This window comes from Furipterus horrens, unplaced genomic scaffold, assembly GCF_987537825.1.
Source record: "Furipterus horrens unplaced genomic scaffold, mFurHor1.1.pri manual_scaffold_5, whole genome shotgun sequence".
Taxonomy (NCBI): Eukaryota; Metazoa; Chordata; class Mammalia; order Chiroptera; family Furipteridae; genus Furipterus; species Furipterus horrens.
The window spans coordinates 34,328,779-34,350,178 of NW_028327175.1; the positions used below are offsets into that span (position 1 = coordinate 34,328,779).

Genomic DNA, 21,400 nt, shown 5'->3' on the forward strand with positions numbered 1-21,400 from the left:
CCTGACGCCAACACCAGGGACGCCCCACCCCGGGCCGGAGGGAAAGTAAAGGGCCAAGCACCCATCATCGTGCGCGACCCCGCCCCTTCGGCCTGATCAGGCCCCGCCCCTCCTTCCCCCAGCCTCGCCACCTCCTCCTGGACCCCGCCGGCCCCGCCCCTTCCTTTCCACAGACCGCCCTCCTCTGGGACCCCTCCTCGCTGCGCCAGGCAGTCGCATCTGATTAACGCAAGTAGGGGCCCTGCAGGTCTGCGATGCCGCGTGCGCCCCGGTGCCGTGCAGTGCGCGCTCTGCTGCGGGGCTGCTACCGCGAGGTGCTGCCTCTGGACACCTTCATGCGGCGCCTGGGTCCCCAGGGTCTGCGCCTCGTGCAGCGCGGGGACCCGATGGCCTTTCGCGCGCTGGTGGCCCAGTGCCTGGTGTGTGTGCCCTGGGACGCGCAGCCGCCCCACGCCACCCCGGACTTCCGCCAGGTGAGCTGCCCGGGGACCCTGGGCGGGCCTGCGGGGTGGGATGAGGTAGGTGGGACATAAGGCCTGATGCCACTGAGCTTCGGCTCCCAGCGACTCAGGACCTCTCCCCGGCAGGTGTCCTGCCTGAAGGAGCTGGTGGCCAGGGTCGTGCAGAGACTCTGCGAGCGCGGCGCAAGGAACGTGCTGGCGTTTGGCTTTGCGCTGCTGGATGGGGCCCACAGCGGTCCCCCCGTGGCCTTCACGACTAATGTGTGCAGTTACCTGCCCAACACAGTGACCGAGACGCTGCGAGGCAGTGGCGCGTGGGGTCTGCTGCTGTGCCGCGTGGGCGATGACGTGCTCACCTACCTGCTGGCACGCTGCGCGCTCTATCTGCTAGTGGCCCCAAGCTGCGCCTACCAGGTATGCGGGCCACCACTCTACGACCTCTGCACCACAAGACAGGCAAAAGGGACTCTGATAGGCCTGGGACCCACGCTCCAGGCTTGGAATGGCGGCGGCGGGGAGGCCTGTGTACCCCTGGGCTGCCGCTCAAGGCGGCGGCGGAGCCATGCTGGGGAAAGTCCGCTTAAGACAAAGAGACCCAGGCGCGGCCCGATCCCAGAGTCGGATAGGGGGCCAAATGCCAGCAACTTCTGCACGGTGACGCCTACCAGAGCCGCCCCAGAAGCCGCATCTGGAAAGAGCGAGCCGCGCAGGACCCGACGCCCCTTACCACTGCTGGGCCGCGAACACGAGGCCGGCTGCCCATCTTCTTGGCCAACAAGTCCCCAGGCCTCTCCCAGTCCCGGAGTGGTCGCTGAGACCAAGCAGTTTCTCTACTGCTCGGGTGTCAAGGAACGGCTGCGCTCCTCCTTCCTGCTCAACTCTCTGCAGCCCAGCCTGACCGGGGCCCGGAGACTCCTGGAAACCATCTTTCTGGACTCAAAGCCCCTGCAGCCTGGGGCTTCCCACAAGAAACGCCGCCTGCCTGTGCGCTACTGGCAGATGAGGCCCCTGTTCCGGGATCTGCTTGGGAACCATGCACGGTGCCCCTATGGCGCTCTGCTCCGGAAGCACTGCCCGTTACAGGCCGCGGCCACCCCGGAGGCAGTGGGGTCCAGCGACAAGGGGTGCAGTGGAGTCGGCGTCTCTGTCCCGGAGGATGCTGACCCGCAGCGCCTGGTCCAGCTGCTCCGCCAGCACAGCAGCCCCTGGCAAGTGTACGGGCTCCTGCGGGCCTGTGTTCGCCGACTGGTGCCGCCAGGCCTCTGGGGCTCCCGACACAACGAGCGCCGCTTCTTGAAAAACGTGAAGAAGTTCATCTTTCTGGGGAAGTATGCCAAGCTCTCCCGTCAGGAGCTGACCTGGAAGATGAAAGTGCAGGATTGCCCCTGGCTGTGCAGAAACCCAGGTAAGGAAGTGGGTGTAGTGACCTGCAGGCCTGACAATGAGCAGATAGGTCACGTGGGGTCAGCCTGTGGCAACAGGATGAAAGCATCTGAAAATTCACGAGTGTTCTCGAACCTTATCTATAATCCCTTTTTTGACGTCCATGTTTATCACCATGAAATAGTGCCTTGCTGATAGAAACGGGTTGGGGCTAGAACCCACTTTGCTGGGGGATGGGTGATAAAGCTCCAGCTTCCTGGATGCATCAGTCAACCAACATACAGATCCAAACTTTAAGTTCAATTGTGCAGGTGCTATGCCAGGGCAGGGCAGCTGAACGAGTAAAAAGATTGTCTCCTGCACAAGTACCCTAGCCCCATCTTTAGGAAGGAAAGGATCACCAGGGAGCGGAGGGAGCAGCAGCACGCTCTCCTGTGTCAGGGAAGTAGATGGCTGCTGCGGGTACTTGCAGGACGTTTTCTGCCAAGCTGGCCCACGGTGTCCCTCTCTCCAGGCCCTTTGGTCTTCTGAGCTTGATGATGAGGTTCCTCCGATCCAACCGCAACTCAGCCCCTTCTTGGCCAGCATCTTCCTCATCTGCATACCAGTTCCAGGAGCAGACAGAACCAGCCACTCTCCCTGCTCCCTGGGGTGGAGGAGCAGCCATGAGAACAGACCCAAGTTTTGCTATTTGAAACCCCCCACCCCCAACTCCTGAGACATTTAGCACTTTTAGAAGAAAAATGGTTCAAAGCTCTCAGTTAAAGCCAGGCTTGCCCACCCAGATGTATGTTACAGCCTCTTGGTGGGAGGTTAAAAATGCCCTTCCCCATCCCCAAAGATACCAATTGTCATGGTGTCCATCAGTGGGGCACACCCTCTCAGATGCCCAAAAGACCCCAGGGCCAGGTGATTTGACAGCAACTTTTATTTTTTTGTTTTATTTCATTTTAATTATGGAAAACACCATATAACATGAGATCTATCTCTTAACCACTGTTTGCATGAATAGAGCGACATTGCTGAGTGTAAGCAGGACTGCACAGCAGATCTCCACAACTTGTTTAGACTGCATGACTCATACACCCACGGACCTTGTGGGCAGTGTGGGTGACCCTCAAACGAGTCAGGCTCAGTTAAGTTAGCTGTCACACAACTCATTTTACTCAGGGCTGCAGCTTGCCTTGCGAAAGGAGTGTTTGACTTCTGTGCCTCTGTTCCTCCATTTACAACAAAGCCCGATGCCAAGCTGGTGTTTTCCCAGGCAACTGGGACCTCCACCGTGTCCCTGCTCACTCCCTGGGCATTAGCTTCTTTCTGTGGCTGGGCCATGCCAGTTGCCTACTGGTTGAATAATTGATGTGTGGGACAGTCTTGGCCCCTGAGCCACCTATTCTGATCACAGCTGTCTATGGTCACTCCTTTCACCCTCTCCTGCTGGGATGCCCCTTCCTCTATGCTGGCCATCTGCCCTTCCGGGCACTCCATTGACAGCGTCCAGGCTCCTTTGTTTCTGTCTAGCCCAGTCTTGACCATTGTTGTTGACTCCCATCAGCAACCTGATCACTGTCCCCAGAGGCCAGACTGTTGAGCTGACCATATCTGCTGCAGAGTGTTGTTAAAGACATCTCACAACAGATTCCCGACGGAAACTCAGGACCTGCCACGGCTCCTTGCGTGCATACTCACTGCCTCTCCCTGGTCTGTCCTTGGGCTGGTGGCAACACTGTCCCCTAACGTGGGCATACCCGCTGCTGACATAGGTTGTACCCTGCCTCCCGCTAACATTTGACCACAGGATCACTTTTCCTGAACTGCCTTCCAAGTGTGTCCCTCCTGCCAAGTCCTTCACCTTCAGAGTGGAGTCTGGGTGGAGCTTTTCCTAGGGCTTTGTTTTGAATCCTGTCAGTTTTTCTGATGGGTATATCCTTCTACTCTCAGGCTTGTTCTGTCCACCTCTGACCTCAGGTGGGTGTCTGGTTGTGCGTTTCCTGTGGTCCTGCTCAGCTGCACCTGTGTTCTGATGGGTTGCCCATGTTTTCATATCAGCTACATTTAAGTATTTTGTAGTTTCTTCTGTCATTTCTTCTTTGACCAGTGAGTTATTTAGATATATATTTTAGACTTCCCAAATGAATGGACTTGTTAAGTTATGTTTTTGTTCCTGATTTCCAGCTCAGGTGTGTAGTGGTCTGAGTAACCCCAGTGATGTGAAACTTGCTTTGTCATCTTGTGCATGGACAGTCTTCACCAGTGCTCCTTGTGTCCTGGAGGCCCGGGTTGGTGGCTGCGTTTGCTGTATCAGACTTGCTGTATGCTATGAGAACTGTGCGTGTTCTTCTGAGGCCAAGTGCTTATCTGTCTCACTGGGGCGGTTTGTCCAGTTCCTCCTGTTTGACAGTGTGTGCATGGTTTTATTAGGTATGCACACGTTTGAGAAGTTTTATCTTCCTGATGAATGTCAACTAATTCTTTGTACCTTAAGATCTGTTTTAACAGATTGGAGAACAGCTGCACTGGCTCCCTTTTCATTAGTGTTTACCTGTTGTAACACTTGTCATTCTTTAATTTTTATTTTCAACCTTTTCATATCTACATAGTTTAGATATGTCTTACTAATAGCATATCACTGACATTTTAAGTTTATTTTTGATCCAGTGCGACCATCTTTGCCACTTTCCTGGAGACTCTCGATTTGTTTTCACTCTTCTTATATTCTCTGTTCTCTTCCCTTAGTGGCTTCCCTTCTCCTGAGCAACATCAGGGCCTTAGCATATTTTAATCTGGCCACTACCTCAACGTGTATGCTGTCCCCCCACTAGCCTGGTTATGTTTCAAATTAGACACTGTCATTGTTCTCCATGTTTAATGTGTATTTAGCTTTATCCCCCTCTCCTTTTGTTCCCCATCCTATCTTCTCTCCCAGACCTGCCTCTGGATCCCTTTTATCTCCTTTACATGTGTCTGTTTGTGCCATGGCTCTTGTGGCGGCGCGGTGACACCCATGGTCCTCTTCCCATGATGTTTCACAGAACAGAATGTCCACAGAGGAGGACAGCAGTCTTGATGTGTGTTCAGAGTCCCACAGCATGTAGCACCTCTTAGCTGGCATGTGATTGCCACCACTCACCAGGTTGTCCAGCCTGAAGAACCCCAGGCATTTCTGGATCTTGCTGCTCAGTGAGGATGCTAAACATCATGCCTCTGCATTCTCCATTCTGCCTGTGCAGCAGGACAAGTGGTGACACTTCACACCATCACTGCCCAATAGAACTAGAACGTGAGCCACGTGTATAATTTAAAATGTCCTAGTAGTCACATTTAAAAAGTAAAAAGGAAAGGTAAAACTAACAATATGTTTTATTAAAGCCCAATATATCCAAAATGTTGCCACTTCAACATGCAGTCAGTTAGTAGACACGTCATTGATGAGGTGGCCCGACTTCTTTCTCTGCTTGAGTCCACGAGATCCAGAATGTGGGGCACATCTAGTCCAGACCTGCCATTTCATGAGGCCTATGGCTGCCGTGAGGGGCCATGCAGGTGGGCTGAGCATATGCCTCTCATTCCAGGGAGTCACTTTGTCCCGGCTGCAGAACACCGTCTAAGAGAAGCAGTCTTGGCCAAGTTCCTGTGCTGGTTGATGGGCACATATGTGGTCGAGTTGCTCAAGTCCTTTTTTTATGTCACGGAGACCACATTTCAGAAGAACCGGCTCTTCTTCTTCCGGAAGAGTGTCTGGAGCCAATTGCAAAGCATTGGGATCAGGTATCACAGACCATTGCGCAGCCTGTTTTCCCCCCATCTGCAGAGGCAGCCCTGGTTCCTGCTCTGGGCAACCTGTGCACCCCACCTCCACCCCAGGACCCCTCACCCAGCTGCGCCAGGGGCCGTCCTAGCCCACAGGAGTCCTGCACTGGCATGGACTCCCAGAGCCACTCTTTCCTTACCTGTAGCACCAGGGCTTTGAGCGAGATGATCTCTAGGGTCTTGAAATCAGGAACAAGGGTCCAAGAAAACCACTTATCCCTGGAGTGTGGTCAGGTTCTATTTTAATCCACACAGAATAACTGGGACTTGTGTCACCTTTTTAACAACTCACTGTGGGAAGTGTCTGGGGACAGAGGTGTCTGCTGTGAGGCAGAACCCTGAGGCGGGAACTTCCAGAGGATTGACTTGCCTCTGTGTGGATTGTCTCAGCTGGTGAGCAGCTGTTATGGGTCCATTATGCAGGGTGGTGGCAGATGCAAGCTGGATTGGGATCCCTCAGGGTTAGGAGCATGACAGTCTGAAACCAAAGCCCTCCTCCTCGCCTGGCCAAGGTGCCTTGTGTCCTCAGAGGGCTTAGCAAGGACCCTGAAGTGACCAGATCAGGGCTCCTATGCTCCATGCACATTTGGGTCAAACCCTACCCTGAGCAACACGTCTCTGAAGGAAGGCAGTGAGTCCTGAACCAGGAGCCCGGTCCCAGCCCTCCCGTTCCTGATAGGGTGCCTGGAAGCCTTTTTCATGGGTCTGAGTTGATGCACAGTGTGTCCTGTTTAATAATTTTTAGAAATTCATGGCACGTGATCTGAAGTGGCCATTTAGACCTTCACCATGCGGACCATTGCCCTGCCCATTGGGTGTTCAAGTCTGGTGATGGGCTGCACCCTCCAACCTCCCTTCACTACTGGGGCCAGAACCCAGGGAGCATTCTCAGCCTCAGGCCCTCCCTGTGGGGGATTTCGGGAAAGACTGGCAGGGAGCTGGGAGGTGCCTAGGGAGACAATTCTGACCCTTGTGGGTGGCATGAAGTGGCTCCCCTGCACATTCCATGTGGCAGAACGTGGGGTCTTTCTCCCAGCGGTTCTGTCCTATTCCAGCCTGCACTACCCAGGGCTCTGTACCAGAGGGAACCAGGTGTCTGGGCCCCTGCCACAGAAGGTGCTCTAGCAGCATCTGGTCAGTGGGTTGGTGCAGCCTCATGGGCACAGGCACCTCCACACGTTGACCCATGGGTTCTTCTGTGGCTGCCGGACAATGTCCCATGAGGTTCTTTCTCTGTTTCAGACAACACTTCGATAGGGTGCAGCTTCGCGAACTGTCAGCAGCCGAAGTCAAGCGACATCAGGAAGCCAGACCCGCTCTGCTGATGTCCCGACTCCGCTTCCTCCCCAAGCCCAGTGGGCTGCGGCCAATTGTGAACATGGACTACATTATGGGAGCCAGAGCCTCCCGCAGGGACAAGAAGGTCACCACCTTTGTTTCATTTTCTAAGCAAACTGCATTGAAACCCCAGGCTTGGCATCCAGGTAGACAGGTGGGGAGGCATGGAGGCGGGGCATGGCGAGGTGGGCAGAGTGCCATGGACAGGCCATGTTCTTGGGTCCAGTGAAGGAGCTTATAGGAAGGCCAGCCCTAGAAGCTGCTAAACAGGCTCCAGGAACCCACAAGTTTCTCTAGTTGGATATGTGACATGAGGGACTGACATGGTACCTGTCGTCCTGCCGTAGCGCCAGGGATGTTTGCTCCCCAAGATGCAGGGACAGAAAGAACTAAGCCATTCAGCCTCCCCTCTAGGTTCCCGGACCCTGTAAGAACCCATCCTGTGGTTAGCACCCCCTTCCTCCTGTGGCATCTCTGTATCGCCAGCAGTTCTGATCCCTTCCGAGTGCCTCCCTAGAGCATTTGGGAGTGATTTAGTCCTTATTGGTATCCCCCAAAAAGAAAGGGAAACTGTCTATGTGGATTAGGGATCTATTTTGGTCTGTGAGTAAATATGAATTCCCCGTCTGTGGGGGAGGAGGGTCCCTAGGAGGAAGCACACCTTTCCATGTGCAGTAGGGTGGGGGCCAGGTGGGAGAGATGGCCCTGCGGGTAGCTACTCAGCATTTTTCCATTCTGCATTTCTGGGATTCCAGGATGGGTCTCTGGGGATGCTCTGGGGCCTGGGGTGGACCTGGACGAATTGATCATCTGTCCCTTTCAGCATCTGAAGGAAGCCAGGTGGGGGTGGGGAGGCAGGTTGCAGAAGCAGAGCTTCCCCTTGTCCCTGGGCCCCATAGGTGGGATGGAGGCAGCCAGGCCCCAGGTCCCCTTGGCAGGGGGCATCCTCTGACAATGCTGCCATCTTGGACTGGCTCTGCAGGTGCAGCATCTCACCTCGAAAGTCAAGACACTGTTCAGTGTGCTGAATTACGAGCGGGTGCAGCGCCCTGACCTCCTGGGCGCCTCCATGTTGGGCATGGATGACATCCATAGGGCCTGGCGTGCCTTTGTGCTGCGCATGCGGGCCCAAGACCCAGCACCCCAGCTGTACTTTGTCAAGGTAGGTGCCCCTCACCCCCAGTGAGCTCACTTAGCACCCTGAGGCTCACCCACCAGGTGACTCCACATTTTGGGCTCTGGCCAGGATGCTGGGTGGGGCCACCCTCCTCAGGCCTGTGTCTGCCAGGGTTAGGTGCCTGCGGTAGAGCTGCAGACTTTTGGGAACAGGGAGGGCAGGCAACCTCATCTCCATTTGGGAGCACCTGGCCTCCAGGGCAGAAGCTTTGAGCCTTCCCTGCTGGCGTGGACTCTGCTGCTCTGCATCCCAGCTTCACAGGGGCCCCTGCTCTTGGGGAAGCTATAACACTGCCACCTGCTCAGGGTGTGGGGGATCTCCCTGAGAAGGAAATGCACCTGGCTCGGTTCATAAAGCCAGGGTGCCCAGAGCCCCAGCCATCTGCCAGGGACCTTCTGCTCATCAGCCTGCACTCAGAGAGAGACGTGGCCCCACCCTGGAGTGTCCCTGTCTGGGGTGTGGAGAGAGGGACCCAGAGCCACCCTGTGATGCTCAGCCTGGGGGATGTGGGAGTATCTCAGCAAGAGCCTCACGATGGGGCGAGTATGTATGGCTGGGAAGGGTGTTCAGGGGCTTCCTGGTCCTGCCACGTCTGATCACCCTAGGATTTTCTAAGGACAGGCTGGGACCTCAGCTTAGCAGGGCAGAACAGATAGGATCCAGGGTGCAAGGGGCCATGGTGATTGTGTGAGCAGCCTGTAAACACATCTCTATCCATGTAGGTGGATGTGACGGGTGCATATGACACCCTTCCTCAGGACCGGCTGGTGGAGGTGATCGCCAATGTGATCAAGCCCCAAGAGCACACATATTGCCTCCGCCAGTATGCTGTGGTCCAGAAGACTGCCCACGGACACATCCGGAAGTCCTTTAAAAGACACGTAAGACCCATGGGTGTGTGCCATGAGGAGGTGTGTCCATGACATGGATGCGCCTGCCCCTGCAGTCTGGCGCTCCCCCATGGGTGCTGAGAGGCACATCCCACGCTCCCAGTCTGGGAGGTGCCTCCATCCTTGTCATCCTCATGTGCTTATTCATGTCACATTCAGTCCTCTCTTCAAGCCACTCCTGCCTGCTGTCCCTTCACAAGGCCCCTGGGTTTGTGCAAGGAGGTGGCAGCAGAGCCACACATGTGTTTTTTTGGTGTCCCCATGGCTGCCCCCCAGCAGCCCAGGCCTGGCATGAACAATTGTCATGAGCATGTTGGGGAGTGAGGGCACCCAGCCCCTCCCAAAGCTACACCATAGGGATGACCTTTCATATCCACCCTTCACATGGGCATCTCTCACGCGAATGCCTTTTTGAGCCTTCTTTCCACTCTGTAACAGGCTGTCTACTGTTGTTGCTGATTTGTGAGTGATCTTTGTATGTCTGGGTCAGGTGTATGCCTTGGTTTTTCTCGCCATTTTAGTCGCAGGTGAAGTCTTGATGACCAGGCGTTTTTAATTTTAAAGAAGTCTGTGCTCTCCATCCTTTATGGCTGCAACTGTGTTCCGTTTGAGAAACCTGCCCCCGAGTCGTGATGCCGTTCTTACACATTTTCCTTCAAAATGTTTACTTTTTCAGCTTTCACAGTCAGGTCTAGGGTCCATTTTGAATTAATTTTTGTGTATGGTATATTTAACCTGCTCTGTGTCTGCTTAAATCCAGATTTCTCATGAACCTGCCTTCCACTTCACTAATCTTCTCTTTTTCTGTCTCTAATCCTCTGTTAAATCCACTTACTGAATTCTTAAGTCCAGCTATCCTGTCTTTCAATTCTAGAAATGGCATGTGGATTTTCTCATACATTCCAAGTCACTGGTAAAATTCCCCATCTTCTCCCCTATTTTATTGACTCTGTCATCTGTTGATTTAAAAATTCCCTAAATGTATAGCCACCTCTCCCATAGTGGGTTCTTCTCAAGCGTGTCTGTTTCTCCTGTTTCACATGTAGTTTGGTCACATAGCCTGTTCTCTAGCATGTTTTGTTTTGTTTTTTTCATGAGATGCCAGACTTTTAAATAAAAAAATTTTAAAACAAGTTCTGCATAATGTTTTCCTCCAGAGAGGATAATATTGTCCTGACAATTGGAGAGGTGGACGGCCTTAATCCTGCGAGGGTCATCTTTAAACAGTATGGGACTGGTCTCCTTCATTTTGCCCCTTCCCTTGCTGTGGCCCTCTGCTGTCTCACCTGAGAGCAGGTATGCAGCCCTTGGGGGCCCTGGGCTCACCTCGGCCCCCTGAGCCCCCTCAGCCCCAGGTGACTGCTGCGACCACACTTGCCACGGCTCCAGTGTCACTTCTGCCAGGTTTCCAGTAGCCTCCCCAGAGCTCCTGACCTTGGAGTTTGGCCAGGACTGGAAAAGAAATCACTCATAGTTTTGACTCCTTTCTCTGCAGCCCCCTCCTCCCAGGACCTGACCCTCAATCCCAGCTGCTTTGATGGCCCTGAAACCTGACTGTCTTCAGTCATAGCCCCCCACTTTCTGCTCGAGCTCCACCTCCCTTGGTTAGACAGACCTCAGGAAGAGACTGTGGAATGTACTCAGGACTGGGACCAGCAAGTCCACCTGATTCCGGCCTCCAGCTCCCCTAAGAAGCTCTCGTCTGCATTTTATCGATGGGTGTAGTGGTCATGGGGGAGGTGACTGGAGGTGATGTCCTTATGACTTTGTAGCACTCTCTGGCTCCCCAGCATCTCTGTTCTCCCTTTTCTGAACACAGGCTGCATGGTGGAGCCTCCTTCAGTTTCTCCCATTCCTGCCTTTGTCTTCCATGATGTGACTTATGCTTGTTGGTGCCCAGGCTAGGGCCCGCGGAGGGAGGCATCCACCTGTCTCACCACCCTGTTCTCTTTGCTGGCAGGTGTCCACCTTCACGGACCTACAGCCTTACATGAAACAGTTTGTGCAGCAATTACAGAAGATGAACTCGCTGAGGGATGCTGTGGTCATTGAGCAGGTTGGTGAGAGCAGACGCCCAGCACACTGCTGGGGGCAGGGCCATGGGCGTGGGGAGGCCACCCTCCTCAGCCAGCAGACTTGTTCTGCCTTCAGCCGCCTCGCTGAATTCTGTGCTGCTGTTCAGCTGCTTTGTTAGGATTTACTAAAGACATCTTCTCCTTCAGTTTTGATTTTGAGGCCAAAAGAAAGCATGTCTTCTTCCTTTAGGGAAGACCCGTTGGATTTGACCCATAGACCTATCCTGAATTGACCCATCAGGTGGGAAACCCGTTTTTCTTGTGCGTAAGCAGAGATTGTTCCTGAGTTTATGCCTTTTTGCAGAACCAGTTTTAGGGTCGAGCTGATCTTGCAAGTAGGACTCTGAGACCTCCGGACGCCTTTCTTTTGACCACCAGGGCCCCACCATGTGCCTCAGTAACAGTGTGTGGCACAAGCCGCCTGGGCCAGCAGCCATGGGTCTGAGCCCCGCCAGAGCCACAGATGACCCACGCTGTCCCCACTGGTCTGCTACCGCCCACCCCTTCAGTCCCCACGCATCTCTTGCTGGCGTCTCCAGCTTGCTCGCACGCATCTCCCACTTGCTTTTTCAGAGCTGCTCTCTGAACGAGGCCAGCAGCAGCCTGTTCGATTTCTTCCTGCGCCTGGTGCACAACCATGTCATAAGGATCGGGGGCAAGTGAGTCAGGGCTGCCTGCTGCCACCTTTGTAAAAAGGGTTGTACCACATGTGGACAGTTCATGGTGGGGCTTCATGGGTGGGTGTGACAGATCCTGATTCCCCCCCCCCCCCCCGAGCAGGGGTGGCATGTGATCTATGGTCTTTGTGTGTGTGGTCTGCACGTATGTTTATGTGGTTTGTGCAGTGTGTCTGCATGTGTGTGTGGTCTGCACGTGTGTCTGTGATACAGCATATGCTCCACACTTCTGCCCACGTCTTTCCCCAGGTTTTACGTCCAATGTCAAGGGATCCCCCAGGGCTCCATCCTGTCCACCCTGCTGTGCAGCTTGTGCTATGGAGACATGGAGAGAAGGGTGTTCCCTGGGCTCCAGCAGGACGGGTAACAGGTTCCCTGTCATTGGTCCCCTTGGTTGATTTTGCCCCCTCTTGGGCTCTGGTACAGACAGGGCTTCCATTCATCATGGGAGGTTTCCCTGGAGAGAGTGAGCAGGCCTCACCTGTAGACTGTGGGGACTCCCAGTGCACTGGGGATTGAGGTGTTTCCAGAGGACCCAGCCGATGGCTGTGCTGGCCTGACTGCAGGGCCCCTGCCCTCTGTCCCCAGCCAGTACTGAGTCCCACAGGTTACTTTCTTCTTGTGTGTGTGAACTCAGGTGTTTAACACCCTTTCTCAGGCACCTTTCCCTATCAGGGTGCTCCTGCGTTTGGTGGACGACTTCTTGCTGGTCACCCCTCATCTGACACAAGCGAAAGCCTTTCTCAGGTAAGGGCCTGCACACACCCCATGTGTGTCTCAACAGGTGCTTCTGTGGTTACATACAGCCTACCTTGCTCACATAAGAAGTAATCTCACCTCATGCCCAAGCTTCCCACGGCATCCCAACATCTCTGCTGAGGACATGTGGCACAGTCGTGCTGTTCTGGGAACCTGGACATGCACAGCAGGGGCCTGGAGCTGACAACACAGCATCAGGACTCAGGTGTCCCCAGAGGGAGGGAGCAGGCGGGATCAGGCATCTGGGCTGGTCTGAGTCCCCGGAGGCTCCTTGGAAGTTACACACACGCAATGTGCTGGACAGCGGAGGGAGCAGCGAAACCTCCTCCGGGAGGCCGTGCCCATGAAGGGGAGCAGGAGCCAGCCCTTTGTGCTTGTCTGCAGCTTCTAACATGGAATCACTCTTCTTTGCGGTGGGCATTGGGAGAGGACAGAGAAGCGGTGCTTGCTAAATGCACAGGGATCACTGGGGTGTTGGTGTTACAGTTCATTGTGTTCAAACTACAATCTTGCAGACAGGGATCCTTGCCTTAGAACGTGGCCTGCAGAATGTTGGGCCTTCCAGGGCCCCAGGAATCTGAGGCTTGTTTCACGGTGGTTTTCCAAGGAAAGAGAATGATAAAACCGAACCCTCAGAAGTGTCTCTGCCTGAGGGGCAGTTTGCTTTGGTTGCAGGGTTGTCTTTGGAGAACCCATCTGATGATATCCACGTACCCCAAACCCCCATGTCTGCCCCCAGGGAGTCCTCGGGGCTTGGAGGGTGTGCAGTGCTGCTGGGATGTGCTGGGCCTCACTGCTGCACACAGTAACCCCGCACAGGATGACATGCGAATGTAAATTCATTCAAGTTAAATCACACAGAAAATCCAGGTCCTCAGGCACCAGCCATGTTCAAAGACACTGGTGACCACACATAGCCAGTGGCTGCCAGAGGGGACAGCGCAGACAGGGCATGGCCTCTTTGTTGGCACGTCTGTGGGAAAGCACTGCTCTGAGGGGGTTGGACAGGGAGGCGGCTCAGTGTATACGCTGGGTTCCCCCCCAGGAGCTGGACAGCTGGGGACGCGTACAGAGTTATTGCAGGGGGTCAGCCCATGCAACACTGGGGACTGGCGAGGCAAGTCTGAAATCCACATGCAGCAGCAGGAAGGGCAGGAGCTCAGGCTGCCACCCACTGAGGTCTTCCTTCTCAGGACACCCGGTTCTGCCCTCGGGCCCTGCCACTGATCGGTGTGTGTGCTCACTCCTCTATGGAAGTTAACCTTTAAGGCTGGCTGAATGTACATGTTGATCTCATCTACCAATACCCCAGCAAACCTGGGGATTGTGGCCTCTGAGTGGACACAGCTAGTGATTGCCCTGCCTGCCCTCCCACCTGGGCTTTCTCGGTTCTTAGCCAGAAACCTGAGCTCATTGCTCACCTGTCTTACCTGTGAACAGGGTCATGCAGAATCTGCTGAGGATTCAGCCCTATGGTCCCCTCCCCTACTACAATGGCTTCTGCCCTTCCTGGTGGCCGCCTGTTCTCTGGTCATTAGCATCGGTCATCCAGAGCTTTTGCAAGCGCCTGGTGGCCAACAGAGTTGGTGTGGCCGCCCCTCAGTGCCAGCCCTTGATCCCTCTGCCTTGGAGTTTTATGTAGCATCGAGCCAGTACTTCTGAGATCATGGGTGGTGTCCCTCTCTTCCTAGTGGCTGATGTGGCCCCTCTGCTTTAGGACCCTGGTTAAGGGCGTGCCTGAGTATGGCTGCATGGCAAACTTGCAGAAGACAGTAGTGAACTTCGCTGTGGAGGACGATGTCCTGGGCGGCGCAGCCCCCCAGCAGCTGCCAGCCCACTGCCTGTTCCCCTGGTGCGGCTTGCTGCTGGACACACGGACCCTGGATGTGTTCTGCGACTACTCCAGGTAAGTGCACCTGGCCAGGTGTGCATGGATGGGCCAAGTCCCAATCCTGCTGCTGTGTGCAACAGGAGGCTGTGGTCCCAAAAGGTAAGAGACTGAGGTATGCTCTCCCCCTCAAGACGAGGCTGGAGCATGTCTTGTGGGGGTGAGGGAACTTTCCAGATGAGCAGTTGTCTGGGGTGTTTTTGATAAAAGGAAATTGTATGGCATACTCGGGGACCGCAGCAGGTAGATGTGAACATAACACCAAGAAGAAATCTTATTCTGCCATTAAAACTGTTTTCAAAGGATATTTAATAAAGGGAAAATAAGTAAATTAAAAGATAAGATGTTTAAAGCTGATAGCATCCAGGGTGTGACATGTGTCATAACTGTCCGTCTTTGGAGAGTTACATGTCAGCTGGGTCAAGCCAAGAGGATGTAGGGTGGGTGTCCTCTTCCAGGCATGGTGTGTAGGCTGTGTGTGACAGTGAGGTGGACACGTGTGTCATGGGACACTGCCTTTGTGTTGCAGCTATGCCCAGACCTCGATCAGAGCAAGTCTCACCTTCAGCCAGGGCTTCAAGCCCGGGAGGAGCATGCATCGAAAGCTCTTTGCAGTATTGAGGCTGAAATGTCACAGTCTGTTTCTGGATCTGCAGGTGAGCATGCAGCCAGCAGACTTCAGAGCTCAGAAGGCCTGCTGCTCAGTCTACATGCAGAAGTTGGTTTATAGGTCCTGTTGTGTGAGTATGCAGATGTGTGTGTAGGTATGTAGGTGTGTGTGCATGTGTGAGTGAGCATGCATGTGTGTGAATGCATAGGTATACGTGCATATGGGTGTGAGTATGTACATATGGAAGTGTGCATAGATGCATGCAAGTGTGCATGTATGCCCACGTGTATCAAGGGCCCCTTCATCTAGCTCCCTCAAGCCCCATCTTCCTCCACCCTGAGGCCCCTCTTAGCAAGTTATGGGGATCCAAGGCCTTGGTGGGTTCAGGCTTTAGAGCCTCAGGGCCCCAGGATGTCATCCTAGCCATTCTGAGCACTCGCCTTCTCACCCCTTCCTGCCTGGTTCCCTCACGGCCCCACAGAGTCCTTACTCGACCCCAGGCAGTGAGGGGCCACCGGGGAGGATGCGGTGGGATGTCAATAGAGAGACAATGGTAAGAGATGTAAATTTCAGACATATTTCCAACATTTCCTTTCCTTCTGGCTCCAGGTGAACAGCCTTCAGACGGTTTACACAAATGTTTACAAGATATTCTTGCTGCAAGCCTACAGGTGGGCTCATTGGCTGCGCCATCACGGGGAGGGGAGCACACACAGCCACACAGTGCCTGGGCCCTGCTTTCCTGCAACCTAGGGGCAGCGCCCTCTCCCTGGTTCCCCAGATCTTAATGTGGAAACCTTTAGTTTATGAGAAAGCAGTTTCAGCAGCAGAGGCTGCCTCTTTCTGTGTGTCCATGGAGGTTCTGCTTTGTTGGAGGTCCTGTACCTGCTCACCAGGTGGTGACAGGAGGCCCGCATGGCGGATGTGTCCCTGCGTCCCTGTGCACTAGCCTGTCCTGCTGTGGGGAGGGGATTGTAGGAAAACAGCTCCAGGGCGCGAGGAAGGCAGGTCTCCTAGTGGAGAGGATCCCAGAGAGCAGAGGGTGCAGAGTGGTACAGATAACCATGCATGGCCACAAACCCTCCAGTGCACCCCAGAAAGGGGCTCTGGTATGTGACTCCCAAACAGCTCAGTCACCACTCCTGCTCCACGCATTAGTCTGTGCTGAGGCCCAGCTGTGCTTCTGGAACATTCTCTGTCCTCAGCGGTTCCGCAGTAACCTGCTAAGAACTGGTGAATAACTGTGGAGCTGTTTGCTGGTTGTGCCTGAGTTTTTGCTGGGAAAACATTAATTGTTCCACTGTGAGGCTGTGCTCATCCCTCAGGAAGATGAACATTAGCCTGGCTACCTGCCTGTCCAGCCTTAGGACACAAACCAGTCTTTGCAGTGGGTTCCAGGGAGATCTGCCACAGAGAAAGCATTCTGCCCAAAGTCAGGGCCAGTGGCTGTAAGCCATGGGATGGATGACGGGCCTGCAGCCATCTCCCTGCTGCTGGGGAGCCAGGCATCTTTTTCAAGCCTCTGAGTTCATATTACCCAGGGCTATGCCCATGCTGTGAGGCAAAGTTGTAGGAACTGGATGGGGCTCTCAGAGGAAATGCTGTTAAATGTCACCAAGAAACTTCATCAGCCCCAGGGGGCCTGTGCCCTGTGCTTGAACCATGAGGGCCAGAGCACCATGCATACGCTTCCATTGTTCCCTTGGTGTCTGGAAGGCGTGGGGCCCACGTGCTCAGTCCAGGGGCCCCAGCACTCAGTGGGCACCTCCTGCTTTTTGTGTTGTTTCTTCCTTCACCTGCATCTTCTCCCCATGCACATGTGCTCTTGTATGCAAGATGCCATGACACCTCTGCAAATGTGCTCGGTATAAATGGGGATGTGCCCACGGGCCATTCCCAGCTAACAACAAAGTGGCTGTGATACCCACTCCCTTCTCGGAGGCCCTCAGGGGTAAGGAGCAGTCGGGTGATGCTTTCAAGTCAGTGGGGGACTGGCCCCTGACCAGCCCCAGACCCCTGGAGACCACATCACTTCACCTGCTAAAGACCCTGCTCTGGGGTTCAGCCCAGCCTTGCCCTTGTGTCCCCAGCAATGGACCCCCTTGCTCTGTGGGGCCCTGGCCCCAGTTACCTGCCTGCCAGGGGCTGTTGGAGAGAGCTGGGTGCAGGGCAGGCACCCTTGGGCAGCTCTCCACTCCTTGGTCAGAGTGTGCGGTCCCAAAGCGTCAGTGGTTGCAGAGCTGCTGGCTTCCCCGCCACGGGCGTGAATGTCAGCTGCTTCCCAATATAGAAGGTTAGGCACATAGAAGGGCTGAGATCCCCATGCCCTCCATGGAGTCAGGTACGTCAAGCTGGACCGTAATGACACAGCAGCCAGGGCTGAGGCGGGTGAGGCCGGGGGAGTCTGCCTGGCCCTCAGACCAGGACACTTACCAGGCACCAACTGACTGGGACCTGCCAGGCTTAGCTCTTGAATGACTGTGGGCTTCAGGCTGGAGTCATTGGGAGATGCAGTATCCACTAGTGGAGGTCTCACCTCACTCTGCATTAAGCACCATCCCTCGTTTGGGAGAGGGTCTTCCACCCACGGAACATGGTACCTACACTTCCAGGCCAGTGGTGTGGCCCCGACTCTGTTTCCAGGTCTGTCTCCCCACTCCCTTAAGTAAGGAAGATGACTCCGCCTGCCTACCAGCTGGATGGACACACAGGAAAGTTTTTTCCAGAAGGGGCTTAGGTAGTCGGCAAGATCAGGAGCCCAAGGCACCCGGCAAGGGGTTTGTCATGTGGTCACATGCACATGTGGGTACTGGTGCATGCACATACATGTACACAAGCTGAATGTACATGTACCTATGCATACCTGCACCTATGGATATACATGTCTGCGATGCACACATTATATCCAGGGGACTTTCCTCTGATAAGCCTGATCTTCCCTCAGGTTTCACGCCTGTGTGCTCCAGCTTCCATTTAATCAGCATGTTCGGAAGAACCCCTCATTTTTCCTCCATGTCATCTCTGACACTGCGTCCCGCTGCTATGCCCTTCTGAAAGCCAAGAACACAGGTGCGTGCAGGTGACCCAGGGCTGGGGTGGCCTGTGGTGCCGGCAGACTGGGTGCTCACTGCACGGGGTACCTGAGGCTGGAGCAGCACCGGCCCTAGTGTAACAGGAGACAGAGAGCTGGTCTCTGGACACGTCTCTCCACGGTTTGACTTGCTAACCGCTTGCTGACCTCATCTCACCCACCGCTGGCTGTGTGGGCAGACATCCTTCACGATTAGAACATGATGAGACATTTAGGGACTGGCTGAGGGCCACCTCTTTGTGGTGCCCGGGGCACTTGGACAAATCCAGGCCAGGAGTCAAGAGGAGGCTGGGCCTGAGCCCCTGCCTGTCTCAGTGAGGGAGGGACACCTGTGCAAGCCGCTCATCCTGCCTCCGCTCCCCGTAACTTCGTCATGTACAGTTCCAATCAGTCTGCATTCAGGCCGTACTTTGTGGTCCTGAGGTCGACAGACCTGACTGTTAGTTCTGTTTTGTGGAAGTTTCTTGGGAGAAGTTGAAAACATTTCAGTTGTTGGAATTCTGGGGTACTGAGGTTGGGGTAGCTCCTGAAATGAAGTTGTCTGTTGGGTCCCTGCCCTTGAGACCCTGCTCCGGCACTCAGCCTGGCAGGGAACCCAGGTGTCTGGACTGGAGCACAAGCGCTGGGGCAGGGGCCAGTGAGAGTCTCAGCCTCTTCCTGTGTTGTCCCCCAGGGATGTCCCTGGGGACCAAGGGTGCTGCAGGCCCATTTCCTTCTGAAGCCACCAGGTGGCTGTGCTTCCACGCCTTCCTGCTGAAGTTGTCTCATCACAGAGCCACCTACAGGTGTCTCCTGGGAGCACTCCAGGCCGGTAAGCTTGGTGCACGTGCAAGGCCTGTTCTTGTCCTTGAGTGAATGAATGTTGGTCCCTCTGTGTCAGAGTCACAGGAGTGGTGGGGACAGGACCGCCCAGGTGACAGGTGCAGGTGACTGGAGGGTCATGACTCCCTTACCTGGGGGGCTTGACATGCCCACTCAGTCGCTCTACCTCTTCACTCCTCACTTCCAAGGATGACACTTCCCTTGGGAACTGTGTTCTCCGTCTCCCTCCCATATCCAGCCCCCACTGGTCTGTGTGTCCTCCCACCCCTAGCCTGTGTCCTGGCTGTACCCCCCGCCCCCGCCATGCTCTGACATTCTTACTGGTCCCTCTCGTTCCTCGGCCATGCGGGTAAGTGCCTCTTGCTGAAGTTCTTGGCACCTGGAGCCTGACCTGCGCACAGTGGGTGATCAGCACACAACCTGTCTCTTCCTGGCCCCTCATCAGGCCCACGAGGCTGTCGTAAGCACATTCTTGGGTTTTTTCTGGGAGGAAGTCTGATCACCATCATCTCTTTGCAGCCCAAGCGCAGCTGTGCCGGCAGCTTCCAAGGGCAACGCTGGCTGCCCTGCAGGCTGCAGCTGATCCAGCCCTGACCACAGACTTCAAGGCCATATTGGACTGATAGCCAGCCCTTCTCACAGCCCAGGGTGGGCTCCAGGCCCTCGAGCCCCATTCCAGCTGGATCCACCCAGAGAATCTGTCCCCTGTGCCCTGAGACCCCAAGACACAGGCTGCTCTTGCTGGGCTGCTTCCTGGAGGGGGTCTGCCCCCAAATCCTCAGGGATGCAGAGCCTGCCCTGCCCCCAAACACTGCCCATTCCCCTGCTGCCACTTTCTATTGACAGGTTCATCCTTCAGCTGCCTGCTGCCAGGAGGAGGCAGGTAGGAGAGCCTGGCTGGGTCATTGGCATCTAGAAGGAAAGTCTCAAGGACCTCTGTCACCCTCCTTGCTCTAGGGACTCCCTGGGCTGGAGTGATGGCCCACAAGTGGTGGGTGGGTGTGGATTCCTTCCTGCTGATCTGCATGGTTTCCTGAATCAAGCCACCCATACTCAGTGGAGCAGCACTCACTCTGTGTGATGCCCCAGCTGCATTCAAAGTCCATGCCTTGCTGAACTTGTGCAGGAGCAAAGGGCCCAGTCAGCCGTTTGAGGCCCAGCCACACCCATGCTTCTGACCTGCCTGTCCCCACACCCTGCTGGGCATCCTGGGAACAAGTGTTCAGTGCCTTTCACCCAGCTGCCACACCCACTTCCGGTGTCTTCTGCTGGTCCCCACTCAGCACACAGCCCTCCTGCGCCACCTCCTACTCCTGCCTCATCACCCCAGTGACAGGGTGAGAGCTGCAGAGAGAAAGCCTTTGTTGATTGTTTTCTCAGTTTTTAAATATTTCTCTTAGGTTTGTTTTAAAATATACACTGCATAAACACTCTTATCTATAATTATAAAAGCATGAGTGTTGATGTGTATAGGGCCTTGGTTTAGTGGCAGCTGGAGGGAGTTTCCTGGGGTGGGGCTGGGGCAGGAGGGAGGTAGGTATGTAAGTGGGAAGGGGAAATCCCATGGGGCAGGTGCAGCAGGACAGTGGGTGGGAGAGCCCTAGCCCGGCACTCCCCTGTGCTTGCAGCTGACTGCACCGGCTCAGCTCAGAGGTGACCTGGGGCTCATGAGGCAGCAGATTTCAACCCGAGCTCTTGGTTTCCTGGGGCTTGAACTGCACATACAGGGGGTGCTATGCCCCCAAGTTTCCAGTTCAGCAGGTCGGGGGTGGGAACTGGGAGTTAAACAAGTTCCTGATGCTGCTGGTTGGCAGGGTCGGGGCCCACCACAGAACCACTGCTGGGGGTCCTGGAGGTTTGAGGGCTGGCCTTGGGAACAGATAGTTCATTCATTCCATGGTCAATGTTAGGAGTTTGGAGGGGGTGGAGGGCGAGGTTATGGGGGATACGGGTGAGGCCACCCAGGAGAAGTGACTGGAGGGGCTTATATGAGAGTAGGCAGTCTGGGGCCTTGCTGATGGGGAGGAGGAACCATTCTCACCGTAGCTTCACCAGAGCCCCCTTCCCCAAGTCTTTGATCAGATCCGCACCCCTTCTGGGTCCACCCCAGTCTCCGGTTTCTGTGAGGAGCCCAGGTGAGAGAAGGACTTGTCCATGGAGCTGCAAGTGTCCTCAGGATGAGTAGCCGGGCTTATGCTCTTGTCTTTGTGAGAATGACCCCTCCAGTGGAAGTCTGCAATATGCCCTTCTGGACCACCTTGGGGGTCATCCTCTGTACCAGTGGGCTATGCAGGGCACTGGACAAACATCAAACAAGCAGAGCTGGAAGGGTTGCACAAAGAATAAGAGGGGGCAGCTCAAAGGAGGTGTCATTGGAAGAACTTGTCCCTGCCAGAGGAGTTGGCACTCTGCCCTGTCC

The 21,400-nt window shown here is 55.0% G+C and overlaps 1 protein-coding gene across 1 annotated transcript; it reads left to right on the plus strand.

Annotated features, from left to right (window-relative positions):
- The first annotated feature begins 254 nt into the window (after positions 1-254).
- On the plus strand, positions 255-20,409 carry TERT (telomerase reverse transcriptase). The gene is made up of 16 exons (XM_090276251.1): positions 255-473; positions 588-1,866; positions 5,417-5,612; positions 6,897-7,077; positions 7,975-8,154; positions 8,892-9,050; positions 11,020-11,115; positions 11,708-11,793; positions 12,061-12,174; positions 12,487-12,558; positions 14,288-14,476; positions 14,988-15,114; positions 15,678-15,739; positions 18,013-18,137; positions 18,833-18,970; positions 19,501-20,409. The coding sequence occupies exons 1-16, from the start codon at positions 255-257 to the stop codon at positions 19,602-19,604; spliced, it is 3,327 nt and encodes a 1,108-aa protein (XP_090132377.1). The 3' UTR covers positions 19,605-20,409.
- Positions 20,410-21,400: the final 991 nt, after the last annotated feature.